Genomic DNA, 17,470 nt, shown 5'->3' on the forward strand with positions numbered 1-17,470 from the left:
CCCAGAAACATCCTCACCTGTTTTTTTGTGCAAGGTTGAAGCCACTCCTTAATTGCCTGTACCTTTTGAGCCTGAGGTTTGATGAGGCCTTTACCAATAATGTACCCTAGGTATCGTGCTTCTTCAAGGCACAGGGCACATTTCTTGGGATTGGCCATCAGACCAGCCTGCCAAATTGAGTTTACCACCGCTTGGACCTTGGGAAGATGACTTTCCCAATCCAAGCTGAATATCACCACGTCGTCAAGGTACGCCGAAGTGAAGTGTCGGTGTGGCCTGAGGACTTCATCCATCAACCTCTGAAAGGTGGCACGGGCCCCATGAAGCCCAAATGGCATTCTCACATACTGGAACAGGCCCTGTGGAGTACAAAACACTGTCTTTTCCCTGGCCGTTGAAGTAAGTGGAATCTGCCAATAACCTCTGGTTAGATCTAGGGTGGTGATGTACCTGGCTGGACCTAACCTTTCTATCAACTCATCTACCCGTGGCATGAGATAAGCGTCAAACTTCGAGATCTCGTTTAATTTGTGAAAGTCGTTGCAAAACCGCAAGGATCCATCCGGTTTTGGTACCAACACGACAGGGCTATTCCAATCACTATGGGATGGTTCAATAACACCTAGCTCCAATATTCTCTGGATCTCACCCGCTACTGTCTGTCTGCGGGCTTCAGGAATGCGATATGGCTTCAAGCGAACCCGAGCTTGTGGATCTGTAACAATATCATGCTTAATTACATGAGTGCAACCTGGCCACTCTGAAAACACATCAGCATTCCTAAGGAGGAATTCTTTTACCTCTTGGGCTTGTGCCCTTGACAGAGTCTCCGAGACCTTCACCTCAGTAACTCCCCCCTGAAGTGTAGGACTGAGACGCCATAGAAACTAAAGGTTCCTTCCAGGCCTTTATTAAATTGACATGATAGATTTGCATTTTTGTCCCGTTTGTCGGGTTGGTGGACTTTATAATTCACTTCCCCTATTTTCTCTACAACCTTATAGGGCCCTTGCCATTTTGCCAGGAATTTACTTTCCGCGGTGGGAACCAGAACCAGGACCCGGTCACCCGGCTGAAAAACCCTGAGTCAGGCTCCCCGATTGTATATGCGACTTTGGGCCTCTTGAGCCTGTCTCATATGCTCTTGTACTATGGGAATTACAGCTGTGATATGGTCCTGCATCTGTAGAACATGTTCCACCATGGAGCGGTGGGGAGAGGGCTCCTCTTCCCATGACTCCTTTACAATATCCAAAAGCCCCCGGGGGTGTCTCCCATACAAAAGCTCAAACGGGGAAAACCCAGTAGACGACTGAGGCACCTCATGAACAGCAAAAATCAAGTAGGGGAACAGGCAATCCCAATCTCTCCCGTCTGCCTCAACGACCCTTTTTAACATTCACTTGAGGGTTGTGTTGAAGCGCTCCACCAACCCATCAGTTTGAGGGTGATAGACTGATGTCCTTAACTGTTTTATACCCAGCAGCTTACACAAACCTTTCATTACGTTGGACATAAAAGATGTTCCTTGATCCGTCAGGATCTCTTTGGGAATGCCTGTTCTAGCAAACATATGAAACAGCTCCCGGGCAATTGTTTTAGCTGACGTGTTCCGCAGAGGAACCGCCTCTGGATACCTAGTGGCATAGTCTAAAACCACAAGAATGTATTGATGTCCCTTTGCAGACTTCACCAGGGGCCCCACCAAATCCATCGCAATCCGGTGAAAAGGTACCTCAATGATGGGTAACAGTACCAAGGGACGTCAACTGACATTCTGGGCAAGACGTACAGAATCGTTTCATTTCTGCAAACACTCCAGGCCAAAAAAACTCTGGAGTACGCGTTGTGGAGTTTTATCAGCTGCCAGGTGTCCTCCCATGGGGTTTTTATGAGGCAGGTCAAGTACCACTTTCCTGTGCGATTTGGGAACAACTAGTTGCTCTACGACTTCACCCCTGATATTATCAACACGATAAAGAAGATCGTGGTTGACAGCAAAGTGAGGATACACCTTCTCCAAGCCCGTACTGTGGGTAACCCCATTAATCACAGCAACATTTTCCCAAGCATGAGCCAACGTTGGGATGTGCCAAAGTTATCTTGAGAACAGTTTATTTCTGGCATAGGTAACTCTTCCACAGACTCTTGAGGTCTCTTGGATTCCCCCACTAGCACAGAGAAGGGGAACTGGTCAGGCTGAACTGGGGCCAGTCTACCGGCTGAGACTTCAGAACCGGAATCCCCAAAGACAGGCAGGCTAGTCGGAGTTTCATCCCCCACACTTAGGGAAATTCGAGGTGGAAACTCGACTATCCACAGGTCCCAGAAAAAAGGAAAGTCCCGTCCTAGTATGACACTATGCATCAGGGATTTAAATACTCCAACCTCATGGGACGTCACAACAAACTGAGTCTCAATGGGGACCACCGCTGTACCATAACTCTTTGCATCATCATGTATGCACAAAACGCCCATGCACTGTTTTTTCAGCTGGTCTGGAGCTACCAGGTCTGAATGTACAAGCGTAACGAGGCTCGCAGAATCCAGCAAGGCCTGGACACTCCTTCCAGCCACTTTGACCTGTGCCATGTGAGCCAGCGCAGACGTCAGACACGCTGGATGAGCGAAGAAGGAAAGGCGCCGAGCTGCTCCACACTCCATAGATTCTGGGACGACAGGACATTTGGCAGCCACATCCCCCCGGGCTTTGCACCTCCAGCACTAGACACAGCAGCCTAGTATCCATGTTGGTCTTCACCCACGTTTTCAAACCAACATCAGCATTTAAGGTTGCGGCGCCTCTCCCCGCCACTGCGGGCAGACGCCGCTTTGCAGGCAAGTTCTTGGGGTCAGACCCCCCTGCCAAAAAACCCTCTGCCGCCAGGTAGCGTTCAACCATCTCAACTAACTCATTGGCGGACTTTGGATCAGCGTGACTGACCCATTTTCTTAACTCATACGGCAGCACTGTCAGGAAGCAATCCATTGTGACCCTTTCGACAATCTGGGATGCCGTGAGTATCTCAGGTTGCAACCATTTTCGTACCAGATAAAGTCAAGTCAAGCATCTGTGACCTAGGAGACTTATTAGGTTGTTAAAGGGCTTCTGTCAGCCCACTAAACCGTGTTTATTAAGCAAAAAAAAAAAAAACGGTTTAGTGGGCTGACAGAAGCCCTTTAATTCCAGCGGTGCACTCGTTGGGCCCGCACAGCAGGAGTGACACCCAAACAGCGGAGAATTTCTAGCTTTAGCTTCTCATAGTCCTGGGCATCCTCGGCAGACAAATCAAAATACGCTTTCTGAGAGTCACCCGTTAGAAACGGAGCAACCAAACCCACCCACTGAGTCTTAGGCCACGCCTCCCGATCTGTGGTACGTTCAAACGTATTCAGAAACGCTTCCACGTCATCGTGTGGGGTCATTTTCTGAAGAAAATGGCTTGCTTTGACCAACCCACTATTGCTAGGTCGATCCTGACGCGTATTCGCCAGCTGCTGCAGAACCTCTGTAAGAGTTTCTCTGTCTTTCCGAGTAGCTTCAGCTTGCATTTGCCTGTGTCTTTCCACGGCCTCAGCTAGTGCTGTCACCTGAGTACTCAACAGACGTACAATTTCCTGCTGCGCCTCCTGCTGGGCAGCCAAAGCCTTTTCATGTCTGGCATTAGTCTCTCGCTGGACTGCATTTGCGTCTTGCTGGGTTGCACAGGCTTGTGCAAACCTCAACACCAAGTCTTCCATCGTATTGGATGAGAAGATGCAATGCAATTAAAGTTGCTAGATGGATGGTATCTGGCAGGGATCCGTCTGCCCGCGTCCTCCACCGATTTGTGAACTGTTACACCCTCCTGCGGGGTTGTTTTGGGCAGAAACAGGAATACTGACACCTTTGTAGCTTGTGCGTCAGACTGTTATTTTGTAAGTTGTTCAAAATATGAATGGGGGTGTGTCCATGAGATTCAAACTACAAAGGGTGACAAGGGTGTCCTCTGTGGCCGTTGTTATTCGCACTGGCGATAGAACCATTATACAGGGGCTCTGTTACGGTACTGTACGTAACAAAATAGCGATGTATGCAGACGACACCCTGCTGTTTTTGGGGGATACAACAACGTCCTTGTCCGCGGCAATGGATCTCATTCACTTTAAGAATGAAGCAGGCGGAGCAGGCGCGTAACGTAGTGAATGACGTTACGCTGCCGCCGCCCGCCCGGCCTGCCTACAGGAGTTTCAAGTGAGTACCGTACTACATGGATTTCTCTATGCTGCATAGGAACAGCGCCCATGCCTACATGTTACCTATTAATACTACAGTGAGCGGGGCCCGGTGTAATAGAATACAGTGACTGCACCGGGCCCCGCTTCCATTACAACACCAGATGCCGGCCCCCACCCCTCCTCCCTTCCTGCTGATACACCGCCGGCCGCGCTGTGCAGCATCGCGGTCGGCGATGTATAAGTGTAAATGGCAGTATTCGCCCCATAAGACGCACTGCCATTTCCCCCCCACACACACTTTTTTTTGGGGGGAAAGTGCGTCTTATAGGGCGAAAAATATGGTAAGGGGGATTTATGTACTGGCATACATTATAATGGGGTATTTTTGTAGTGGCACACATTTTAATGGGGTTTTTGTGTACGGGCACATATAATAAGGAGAAGTAGTACTGTGGGACTATGGGAAACATGATTACTAGTATGGGCATTATTACTAATGGGGGCACTGTTAAAACTAAGTGCACTCTGGCAGAAAATTATATCTATTAGTAGGAGCACTATTACTGTGGGGGGCACCCTGGCACAGTATCAACTTAGCACAATTACTTTTGAGGGACGTTATGTTTACACTATTTGCTAGGCACAGTTATTTTTTAGGGCACTGTGTGCCAGTAATTATTGTTGGGGGCACTATCTGTGTGGTACTAGTATTTTAATTGGGGACTGTTTCTGCAGTATAGTATTAGGAGGCGCAGCATGCACAGTATTGGGGGTGGCAGGACGGAGTGTTCAGAATGTGTGGAGGAGAATGGAAAAGTAGGAAACCAAGATGTCTGTTTGTTAAACTCTGCAGAGACAAGAATGACTGAAAGAAATCATCATCTGGTCTGAATGGAGAAGATAAGGAAAGAGAACATCTACATCAGAGGGGACATCACTGGATGTAAGAGGTATGTGGTGCTGTATTACCCTGTATGTTCTGTAGCGCTGTGTGTACTGTTTTCCAAGTATGTATTTAACAGTAGGGCTGGAGGGAAGGGGTTAGGTAAGAATTTGGCATGGGAGGAGGGGGTGCCATTTTAATTTTTACCCAAGATGAACTCTTGCACTAAGACCCATAAGCTGTCATGGTCCCTCAGGTGACTGATGTCAGGAAATCAAGGGTATTGGCTGAGCGTGGAGGAATCTAACAGCCTCCTTGATTTCTCTTGATTCAATGTTGATCGGGTTAATGACCACTTCCCTTTTCTCAGCTGTTGCTCAGTGGTCATCACTTCTACCCTTTATAGTCTGACCCACCCTTCTGACTATACGGTTGATATCTTTATTTGAGTTTGGCTGAGCTGGTGCGAGATCCTCTCTGGTGTTCCTGTTCTTTTATCTCTACAGAAGTTAAGTGTCGCGTTTGTTTGTATTTGTTATTTTCCCTGTTGTATCTGGGCCTGAGACAGAGACTTCCATTTGTCCATCTGTGGAGGAATGGGTTGTCTCTGGTCCTATACTTATTCCAGGGCCTTATAGGGAAATCAGAGCCTAGGTATCCTGCTTATGAACATTCCTACCTTCAAGGTCTATTCATATTGATAGGTAGTCAGGGTCCGGATTAGTTACTGTTCCCCTTCCCTCCTATGTTCAGTGTGAAGTAGCCCCCCCCCCCTCCAACACAAACACTGATCGTGACATAAGCCTTTAGCTACACCCCTCATCAATTCCTTACATATAAATAATGAAAGGACATGTATATTTAGTCATGTCTATTACCTGATGATGTGAGGGGCTGGTGATCCTCCATCATGACGTTCTTGTACAGATCTTTATGTCCTTCTAAATACTCAGACTCCTCCATGGAGAAATAGACGGCGACTTCCTGACACCTTATAGGAACCTGACAACACAATGATACAGTCATCACCCAGATCCCTTCATAGCGTTACTGTATAATGTCCCGGCATTCCCAGCAATGTCACCTCTCCAGTCAGCAGCTCAATGATCTTGTTGGTGAGCTCTAGGATCTTCTCTATGTTGAGTTTCTCATGTATCGGGATGTGAGGTGTCGGCCTGGATATTGGGCTCAGGTCCATCTGTTAGTAACATAGAGAAAATGATGTAATGTGACATCATCAGAACCTCTCACCTCTCCAGTAAACCGGAGGAGGATCTCTAGGGTGAGATTTATTATACTCTCTGCCATCTTGTCCCCATCCCTATCCATCCTTGAAGGGTCAATCAGGAGAATGATCTTATATAGGAGATATACGCTGAGCGGATCCTATATTGTAGGAACCTGAATGGAAAGAAGATGAACCGATGTAAAATCATAGAAAATCCCATGTAAAATACAATTACTGGAGAGAAGAAGAGGAAACACTGGGGGAGATAATAAAGTGTATCAAGGCAGTTCCTCCATGTTTCAGTTCAAAGGCATGTGCGCTTGGCAGCTGAAGACATCTGTTTTGATCCCATGTTCATATGTGCGAAAAATAATGTTTTAATATATGCAAATGAGCCTCTAGGAGCAACAGGGGCGTTACTGTTACACCTAGAGGCTCTGCTCTCTCTACAGGGTGGGCCATTTGTATGGATACACCTTAATAAAATGGGAATGGTTGGTGATATTAACTTCCTGTTTGTGGCACATTAGTATATGTGAGGGGGGAAACTTTTCAAGATGGGTGGTGACCATGGCGGCCATTTTGAAGTAAGCCATTTTGAATCCAACTTTTGTTTTTTCAATAGGAAGAGGGTCATGTAACACATCAAACTTATTGGGAATTTCACACGAAAAACAATGGTGTGCTTAGTTTTAACGTAACTTTATTCTTTCATGAGTTATTTACAAGTTTCTCTTTGTTTACAGCCATTGACATGTCGCCGAGGTTAACACGTGAGGAGCGGATAGAAATTGTGTTGATGTCTGGTGAACGCAGTAACCGGGTCATTGCAGCAGATTTCAATGCAAGACATCCTACGAGACCACCCATCTCCCATGCTACAGTTAGCAAACTGCTTGCTAAGTTTTGTGAAACTGGTTCAGTGTTGGATTTGCCAAAATGTGGACGCATGAAATCTGTCTGTAATGAAGAAACATCAGTGGCTGTCCTAGCTTCATTCAGCAAGAGCCCACAGCGTAGCACTCGCCGCATGTCACTGGAGAGTGGCATTAGTCGAACATCCCTTCGGCGGATATTAGCTACTCACAAATGGCACCCTTACAAACTCCAGCTACTCCAGCATCTCAACGAGGATGACCCAGATCGGCGCACTGAATTTGCAGAATGGGCAAAACAAAAATTGGAACAGGATCCTCAGTTTACGCAGAAGATTTTGTTCAGAGATGAGGCAAACTTTTATGTGAATGGTGAAGTTAACAAACAAAACCACCGCTATTGGTCTGACACTAACCCACATTGGATAGATCCCACCTAGACTGTTGGAACAAAAAAATTGATGGTGTGGTGTGGTATATGGGGTACAAAGATAGTGGGGCCATTCTTCATCAATGGAAACCTCAAGGCCACTGGATATGCAAAATTTCTACATGATGATGTGTTTCCCTCTTTATGCACTGAAGCTGGCACGTTCTCTGAGTTTTTCCAGCAAGAGGGTGCACCACCACATTATGGGTGTCAGGTCTGAGCATTCCTAGATGAACAGTTTCCTGGAAAGTGGATTGGTCGTCGTGGGCCAGTTGAATGGCCCCCAAGGTCTCCCGATCTGACCCCCTTAGACTTTTATCTTTGGGGTCATCTGAAGGCAATTGTCTATGCTGTGAAGATACGAGATGTGCAGCACCTGAAACTACGGATACTGGAAGCCTGTGCTAGCATTTCTCCTGCGGTGTTGCTATCAGTGTGTGAAGAGTGGGAGAAGAGGGTTGCATTGACAATCCAACACAATGGGCAGCACATTGAACACATTTTATAAGTGGTCAGAAACTTGTAACTAACTTATGAAAGAATAAAGTTACATTAAAACCAAGCACACTATTGTTTTTCTTGTGAAATTCCCAATAAGTTTGATGTGTCACATGGCCCTCTTCCTATTGAAAAAACAAAAGTTGGATTCAAAATGGCCGACTTCAAAATGGCCACCATGGTCACCACCTATCTTGAAAAGTTTCCCCCCTCACATATACTAATGTGCCACAAACAGGAAGTTAATATCACCAACCATTCCCATTTTATTAAGGTGTATCCATATAAATGGCCCACCCTGTACAACTGCTGCTCCCTCTGCACTTTGACAGGACCAGGCAGTGAAAACGTCATCACCCCTGGCCCTGTCAGTGAAAGTGGAAAGGGTGTGTCAGGTGCAAAAAAAAGCTAAGCCATCGCACAGTATAGAAATAATTCCGCCATATAGCACATAGATAAGGGCTGCAGTGCAGTATAAGGCCCCATTCACACGAACGAGTTTCCCGCACTGAATCCTGACCCATTCATTTTAAAGGGTCTTTGTACATGAGCATTTTTTTCACACATCACTTGTGCGTTGCGTGTTCTATATTCTGCTTTTTTTACGCAACGCAGGCCCCATACACATGAACGGGGCTTCAGTGAAACACGCATTGCATCTGGAAGCAAGTTCAGATGCAATGCGTTTTTCACTGATGGTTGCTAAGAGATGTTTGTAAAGCTTCAGTTTTTTATCGCACACGTGAAAAACGCATCAAAGCGCATTGCACCCGCGCGGAAAAAAACGCAATCGCAGACAAAACTGACTGACCTTGCTTGCACAATGGTGAGAGTTTCACTGAACGCATCCAGAGCCAATGCGTCACGCTCGTGTGAAAGAGGCCTAAGGCGGGGTTCACACGTGACCGGTCAGCCGCAGATTTGCTTTGCGGATTTCTGTGCGGTAAATCTGCAGCATTGTACAGAACCAGCAAAGGGAATGAGCTTTTAGTAATTCCCAGTCACACGTGGCAGAAACCGACCCGTGGAGCGGATAATAAATCTGCAGGATGATGATTTCCGCTGCGGATTTAACCCCGTCCGGTGCAGAGAATGAAATCTGCCTCTAATCTGCAGCTTTTCTGCGTTTTCTTCTGCTGCAGATTACAAGCAGATAATCAGTCACATATGACCCTATAACACTGTACAGCAAGCATGTCAAACTCAAAGGCTAACATGGGCCAAAAAAACAAAATTTTAGTTTATGTGGGCCGCATCAAAAAAAAAAAAAATTTTTTTTACAATATAATGCAGACGGATCAGTTCTGAACGGATCCACCGTCTGCATTATATGAGCGGATCCGTCTCAGACGGATCTGCTCTGAACGCAAGTGTGAAAGTAGCCTTAGGGGCGAGAACCTGGGATCTTTCATCCCTTGTCCTATTCAGCTCTATCAGGGTGAATAGGACTTCACACTGTCCCTGCTGCTCTGTGCCTTGTGCACACAGCATCAGGGATGTTACCATGGCAACCAGGGCTTCTGTAGCGTCCTGGCTGCCATGGTAACTGATCGGAGCCCCAGGCTTACACAGCTGGGGCTCCGATCAGAAGCTGCCACTGCACCACCAATGAGGGGGAGGGGAGAGGTCCCTGTGGCCACTGCCACCAATGATTTTAATACTGAGGGGGTTGAGAGGGGCTGGCGCACTGTGCCACCAATGATTTTAATGGGATGGGGGGTTGAGGGGGGGGGGCACACTGCACCACCAATGATAAATTACCCCTTTATACAGGAGGCTGGTACTGGCAGATCAGCAGTTAACCCCTCAGGTGCGGCACCTAAGGGGTTAACTGCCTCTGATCGCAGCTCCCTGTCAGCGGCAGGGTGCCGGCAATGCGATTCTGCTGCCGGCACCCGCCTCCTGTATTGTGTTAAAGACTGACTTTCACTATCAGGCCACACAGAGCGGCGCCCAGCGATGTCTCAGCACTCACCATTAGTCCTGGGCGCCGCTCCGTTCGCCTGCAGTGCTCCATTACTGTCTCCTCTCCTGCTCCACATGCTGCTGATTACTATCGGAGCGATGGGAGGAGACATCAGCTTCACTAGTGGGCGTTCCTTCTTCCTGGCTGTAGCGCTGTCCAATCGCAGCGCAGGGAGAAGGAACGCCCACTAGTGAAGCTGATGTCTCCTTCCATCGCTCCGATAGTAATCAGCGGCATGTGGAGCAGGAGAGGAGACAGTAATGGAGCACTGCAGGCGAACGGAGCGGCGCCCAGGACTAATGGTGAGTGCTGAGACATCGCTGGGCTCCGCTCTGTGTGGCAAATGGGAATAGTCCTATCATTGGTGGCTCAGTGCGCCCGCCCCTCCTCCTCATTGGTGGCGCAGTGCGCCCGCCCCTCCCCCCCCCCCCCTCTCTTCTCATTGGTGGCAGCGGCAGCAGCACAGGGGGAGGGAAGCTTCCTTCTCCCCGTGCTGCTGAGAGAACATGAGCGCGCCGATAGCAGCGCGCTCATGTTCAGAGATACTAGACTGCCGGGCCGCAAAGATATTCATTGCGGGCCGCATGTTTGACACCCATGCTGTACAGACGCATGTTTGACACCCATGCTGTACATCCTGCTGTGACAGACGAGGACTCCAATACACAATCTCATCCTCTTCTCCTTAATGATAATGTTGCTCCTTTCTGAAGCCAGGGACAACTGTGGCCTACCACCACTACTACTAATACATACCGAGCACAATGGAAGTCAATGGGAGAACCCGAGCATTAAACCAGGCAGCCCCTGCTCTGAAGAGGGGAGGTGTCTGGATTATAGGAAAAAGGTCAAAAGTTGATGGAAACACCACTGAAATGGTTCGGGAACAACATGGGGAGGATGTCTGGATGCATCTTGGACTCCCAGGTCGCTGCTGGGAACAATGTTGTCCGAGTAGTACGCCACTTTTACAGACTGACAATAATACGCACAAAACCGAAGATAAAATTGATTTTAGAGGAAAAAGTGTTAGGAAACATTATTTCCTGTATATTTACTCGTATATAAAGTGCAAGTGCTGCCAAAAATTACAAGCAAGAGGCACTCCGATACAACCTGTATATCACTTAAAGTGGTTCTGCACTTTCATTTAACTGATGATCTATCCTCTGGAGCCTTGAAAAATATTGATTGATGGCCTGCTGGTGACCCTCAAAAACTATTGGAGTAAGGGACTGCTGATCTAACCATCTAAAACATTAGGGACGAGTGCCTGCTGCTGATCTGACCATCTAAAACATTATCGGCGAGGGCCTGCTGGTGGCCCTCTAAAACATTATGGGCGAGGGCCTGCTTGTGACCCTATAAAACATTAGGGGTGAGAGCCTGCTGCTGAGCTGACCCTCTGAAACATTAGGAGCGAGGGCAGCCTAATAAGCATGTTGATATGATGGAGGAGGACGAGAAAAGGGAGATTGAACCATATACCCTTTTTAGTGGTGGAACGGGTGCACGGGAATACAGTGTATTCAATACACCATAAAAGCCACATTTAGAGTGCCTTTATGTTCAGCCGCTTTCCTCTGGTGGAGTAGAGAAGTCAGGGGCAATCCAGGCCTTGTTCATTTTTATAAGAGTCAATCGGTCAGCATTTTCAGTTGACAGGCGGATGCACTTATCAGTTATTATGCCACCAGCACCACTAAATACGTGCTCTGACAAAATGCTGTCAGCGGGGCAGGCCAGCACCCCCGAGGCGTAGAGCGCCAGTTCGTGCCATGTGTCTAGCTTGGACACCCAATAGTTGTAAGGCATAGAGGGATCACTGAGGATGCTGACACGTCTGCTACGTACTCCTTCCCCATCTTCCAAAATTTTTTCCTCCTTGTGACACTAGGCCACGCATCAGGATGAGGGTGCTGGTGGGGTGTCATAAAACTGTCCCAGGCCTTAGAGAGTGTTTCCCTGCCCCTGTTGGAACTGCTGTGTGTTCCCCTCATCTCCCCTCCTCGGTTGGCCAAAGAACTACGTACTCTGCCGCCAGCGTTGTCAGCTGAAAATCTTTGGAGCAATTTTTCCACAAGGACCTTCTGGTATTGCACCATTTTGTTCGTCCTCTCCACCACAGGAATGAGAGATGAGAAGTTCTCTTTGTAGCGGGGGTCGAGAAGGGTGAACAACCAGTAATCTGTGTTGGCCAAATGCGTAGAACGCGAGGGTCACGGGAAAGGCAGCCTAACATAAAGTCAGCCATGTGTGCCAGAGTCCCAACAGACAAGACTTTGCTACAAACATATAGTGAGACTCAATAGTTGATCCTTAATAATTGCTGCAGCAACAAAATGGTTAAGATAATGCCTAAAAATGTTTAAAAAATCTAAAAATCAAATAAAAAGTCCAAACACACTTCCAAAAAAGGGGGGGCGGGGAAACCAAAAATCCTAGGTGGGAAATAGCAAAAGTGTCCTGCACAGACCCAAGGTTATAATGTAATTTGTGCAAACAATAGATTTCTTGTATCTGTATTAGTCTCCTTTAACCTTATGTTAGGTTTATTTTCTTATAAGTAATGTAGCAAAAGAATCGTATGATAGATCGTTCTCCAATATTCGGAAGATATCCGATTTACACGTTCAATAGATCGTTCTTCAGTATTCAGAAAATGTTCGATTTAAACACAAAGAGTATCTGGTTTTTACTCACGGTGACTTTCGTGTTTCCCACGATCCAAATGAACGTTTTTTACTCACAGTATCTTTCGTATTTTTCGCGATCCAAGTGTTTGGCGTCCCACTTAGCTCATGCGCCACTGCTGCATCTCGATCATTAGACCAACATCTCAAATCTGGTCATGTGACTGGAGTGTATAATCACGAGAGGTGGACTTGTACTGACCGATTTAGGTGGCTGATCTTCCGGACCTTTTCTTTCTGTGTTGGAGCGCTCCAATTTTTATATAAGTTTCCGGATATTGGCACATGGACTTCCAGTGGGGATATCTTGTTGGGGATGTATTTGATAGCACCAAATGGCTTCACCCTGTGTCAATTCTCTGATGTGTGATACGACTTGACTATTTGGGGGGGAGCAATTTGTCTGTGAAAAAAAAAAATTATGGGGGGGCCACATGATCCTGGGGTCTGTATGAATTTGTAGTCTGTATAAATGTGGGGTCTTATCTGGGGATTGTATGAATGCAGAGATAATCTGGGGCCTGTATTCATTTTGGGAGGGAAACACCACACCGAGCATAGGAGGGAAGGGGGAACAAGGAATCAGGCCTGAGAACTAGGGAAGGAAGATGGACACCTCCTAGTGAAAACCCTAACCAAAATCCTGACTGACTACCAGTATTACCAGACCCCAAAGGTAGGTGAGTTTATACACAGAAATACCTAGAGTCCTATCTAGCCCTATAGGACCCTGGTACTAATGGCAGGGATGAGACTACCTGTTCCTCCAAAAGGAAGGATGAACAGGAGTCTCCTACAGGCCTAATACAAACAATAGGGAAATGCAACACACAGAACCCAAACTAAATACAAAAGGGAAAGGAAAGACTTAACTTTAAAGGGGCTATGGAAGCACCAGGAACTCAGCAGAGATCCAACCACAAACTATCCACAGAAGCTATAAACTGCACAGCATTGTGGGAGAAGCAACTATAAATAAGTACGGTAAAATGACCACATTAGCAACACCTGGAGGCAAGGGGTGTGGCCATTACCAGAAACAACACAGACGCCTATTGATCCACAAGGAAAACCTGTCAGATCAAACCACGTGTTGCCAGTCACAGATCTCCTGCCACTCACTGTCGCTGGGACGTCCGTATGTCTCAGTACATCCGTGACAACTTTGTCCTGGCCCTGCTAACAAGATCTGCTTTATGGTTAACACATTTCCCACATTTTGAACATTAAAATGTCTTCTCCCCTATGTGATTTCTCTCATGTACAACAAATTGTGAATTTTGGGTAAAACATTTTTCACATTCTTAACATGAAAATGGCTTCTCCCCTGTGTGAATTCTGTGATGTGCAACAAGACCTGATTTATTTGTGAAAGATTTTCCACATTCTAAACAAGAAAATGGCTTCTCCCCTGTGTGAATTCTCTCATGTATAACAAGTTGTGATTTATAGATAAAACATTTTTCATATTCTGAACATGAATAAGCATATGGCTTCTCCTTTTTCTCATGTGTAACAAGATTTGATTTATGGTAAAACGCTTTCCACATTCTGAACATGAAAATGGTTTCTCCTCTGTGTGAGTTCTATTATGTTGAACAAGTTGTGATTTGTCACATTCTGAACATGAATATGCATATGGCTTCTACCCTGTGTAAATTTTCTCATGTGTAATAAGATTTGATTTATGGTTAAAATGTTTCCCACATTCTAAACAAGAAAATGGCTTCTCCCCTGTATGACTTCTGTCATGTATGGCAGGATTTGATTTATGGGTAAAACATTTTTTACATTCTGAACATGAAAATGGGTTCTCTCCTGTGTGAATTCTTTCATGTTTAACAAGTTTTGATTTAGGGATGAGCGAATTTGGATGTTTCATTCGAAGTCAATTTGCATAAAATATTGTTTCAATACTGTATGGAACAAGCGCTCTGTACAGTATTAGAATGTATTGGCTCAGATGAACCGAAGTTGAGAAATTGATTTATACTGTAAAAAAAAACATTTCCCGTTCAGTTTCAAGGGGGGGGGGGTGTAACCTTGGAAACATGCAGTGTATAATGTGATGGAAAAATTAATCAAGCCAGCAAAGGGAGCAATGTGGATAATAACAATAGATCAGTAAGTGCCTTGTATTAACTTTCTTCACATAATAAATGCTATTTGCTGAAGTGATACTACCCCTTTAACCCCTTCAGGACCTCCGCTATACATGTATGGTGGAAGTTCGGTCCCTAAACATGGCGCCCGCTCACACGTGCAGCGGGCGCCATAGCCGCTGGGTTTCTGCTATTTTAAATAGCAGAGACCCGAGGCACATGTATGCAATCAGCCATAAGGCTGATCGCATACATTTTCCTCTCCAGATGCCGTGGTCAAATGTGACCAAGGCATCTGATCAGTTTGGAAGCGGAAGCCGCGTGTTTCCGCTCTGGTAACAGTGTTTACCGGCTGAGATCGGGGAACCTGTTACATTGATCTAATATACGGAAGCCTCAAGCAGGTTTTAGAGTCTATTAGATGAATATACCAATACAGGCCACTAGGTGGCAGCACTGTATTGTTATATTGAAAATTAGGTGTTCAATGATGGCTATATAGCCATCAATAAACACAATGGGCAATCTAAGGGTCCATTCACACGTCCGCAACAGTTTTGCGGTGCGTAAATTGCGGATCCAGGCCATGTGCGTTCCGAATAGGACATGTTCTATTTTTTTTCTGGGCGGCGGAACGGGTGTGGATATGGACAGCACACAGTGCTGTCCACATCTTTTGCAGCCCATTGAAAATGAATGGGTCTGCATTTGTTCCTCACAATTTTATAGTCATTCAGGTTGACTAAAAAAAATGTGAAAAAAAAAGTAAAGAAAAGTTTTTACAAATATACATTTTTTTTTTTAAATATAAAAGTTCAAATCACCCCCCTTTCCTTAACCCCTTAGGGACGCATGACGTACCGGTACGGCATGTTTCCCAAGTCCTTAAGGAACCATGACGTACCGGTACGTCATGGGTTTAAACCGCGATTGCGGCAGGGATTAATCGGAACAAGATGCCCGCTGAAATCATTCAGTGGGCATCCTGTCACAACGCCGGGGGGGGGGGTCATGTGACCCCCCCCCGTATCGCCGCAAACCGCAGGTCAATTCAGACCTACGGTTTGCGGCTTTACCTGCGGTTGCGGCGGCTGTGCGGCGATGCCATCGGGTCCCCATGCGACTGTGGGGGGGACGCGATGGCATGGAAGGCAGCACGATGTCTAAGGAAGGCATCGCGCTGCCTTCCGGTGAAGAGCCTGTGAGATCCAGCCCCCTGGAAGCTGTATGAGTAATACACACAGTATTACTCATACAGCCAATGCATTCCAATACGGAAGTATTGGAATGCATTGTAAAGAAATTGTAAAGGAATATACCCCCCAAAGTTCAAGTCCCATAAAGTGAAAAAAAAAGTTGAAAAAATAAAAAAAGTATAGATATTAGGTATTGCCGCGTCCGTATCGACCGGCTCTATAAACAAATCACATGACCTAACCCCTCAGATGAACACCATAAAAAATAAAAACTGTGCTAAATAAACCATTTTTTTGTCACCTTACATCACAAAAAGTAAGACAGCAAGCGATCAAAAAGGCGTTTGCCCACCAAAATAATACCAATCTAACCGTCACCTCATCCCGCAAAAAATGAGCCCCTACCTGAGACAATCGCCCAATAAACTGAAAAAACTATGGCTCTCAGAATATGGAGACACTAAAACATGATTTTTTTTGTTTCAAAAATTATATTATTGTGTAAAACTTACATAAATAAAAAAAAGTATACATATTTGGTATCGCCACGTCCGTATCTACCGACTCTTTAAAAATATCACATGACCTAACCCCTCAGATGAACACCGTAAAAAATTTAAAATAAAAACTGTGCTAAATAAACCATTTTTTGTCACCTTACATCACAAAAAGTGTAATGGCAAGCGATCAAAAAGTCACACGCACCCCAAAATAGTGGCAATAAAACCGTCATCTCATCCCGGAAAAATCATACCCTACCCAAGGTAATCGCCAAAAAACTGAAAAAATTATGGCTCTCAGACTATGGAAACACTAAAACATGATTTTTTTTGCTTCAAAAATGAAATCATTGTGTAAAACTTACATAAATAAATAAAAAGTATACATATTAGGTATCGCCGCATCCGTATCGACCGGCTCTATAAAAATATCCCATGACCTAACCCCTCAGATGAACACCGTAAAAAATGTAAAATAAAAACTGTGCTAAATAAACAAACAATTTTTTGTCACCTTACATCACAAAAGGTGTAATAGCAAGCGATCAAAAAGTCACACGCACCCCAAAATAGTGGCAATAAAACCGTCATCTCATCCCGGAAAAATCATACCCTACCCAAGGTAATCGCCAAAAAACTGAAAAAATTATGGCTCTCAGACTATGGAAACACTAAAACATGATTTTTTTAGCTTCAAAAATGAAATCATTGTGTAAAACTTACATAAATAAATAAAAAGTATACATATTAGGTATCGCCGCATCCGTATCGACCGGCTCTATAAAAATATCCCATGACCTAACCCCTCAGATGAACACCGTAAAAAATGTAAAATTAAAACTGTGCTAAATAAACAAACAATTTTTTGCCACCTTACATCA

General features: G+C 45.6%; 2 protein-coding genes across 2 annotated transcripts in view; both read right to left on the minus strand.

Moving 5' to 3' along the window:
- LOC120999549 (gastrula zinc finger protein XlCGF17.1-like) overlaps positions 1 to 6,028 on the minus strand; it is a 41,316-nt gene extending 35,288 nt beyond the window's left edge. The window contains exon 1 of the mRNA XM_040430523.1: positions 5,980 to 6,028. Coding sequence (XP_040286457.1) covers positions 5,980 to 6,013 — 34 coding nt within the window. The 5' untranslated portion in view covers positions 6,014 to 6,028. The remainder of the gene's footprint in view (positions 1 to 5,979) is intronic.
- LOC120999334 (zinc finger protein 436-like) overlaps positions 1 to 17,470 on the minus strand; it is a 580,871-nt gene that overhangs the window by 516,123 nt on the left and 47,278 nt on the right. The gene's annotated exons all lie outside the window — the stretch shown is intronic.

The sequence above is a fragment of the Bufo bufo genome, chromosome 4, assembly GCF_905171765.1.
Source record: "Bufo bufo chromosome 4, aBufBuf1.1, whole genome shotgun sequence".
Classification (NCBI taxonomy): Eukaryota; Metazoa; Chordata; class Amphibia; order Anura; family Bufonidae; genus Bufo; species Bufo bufo.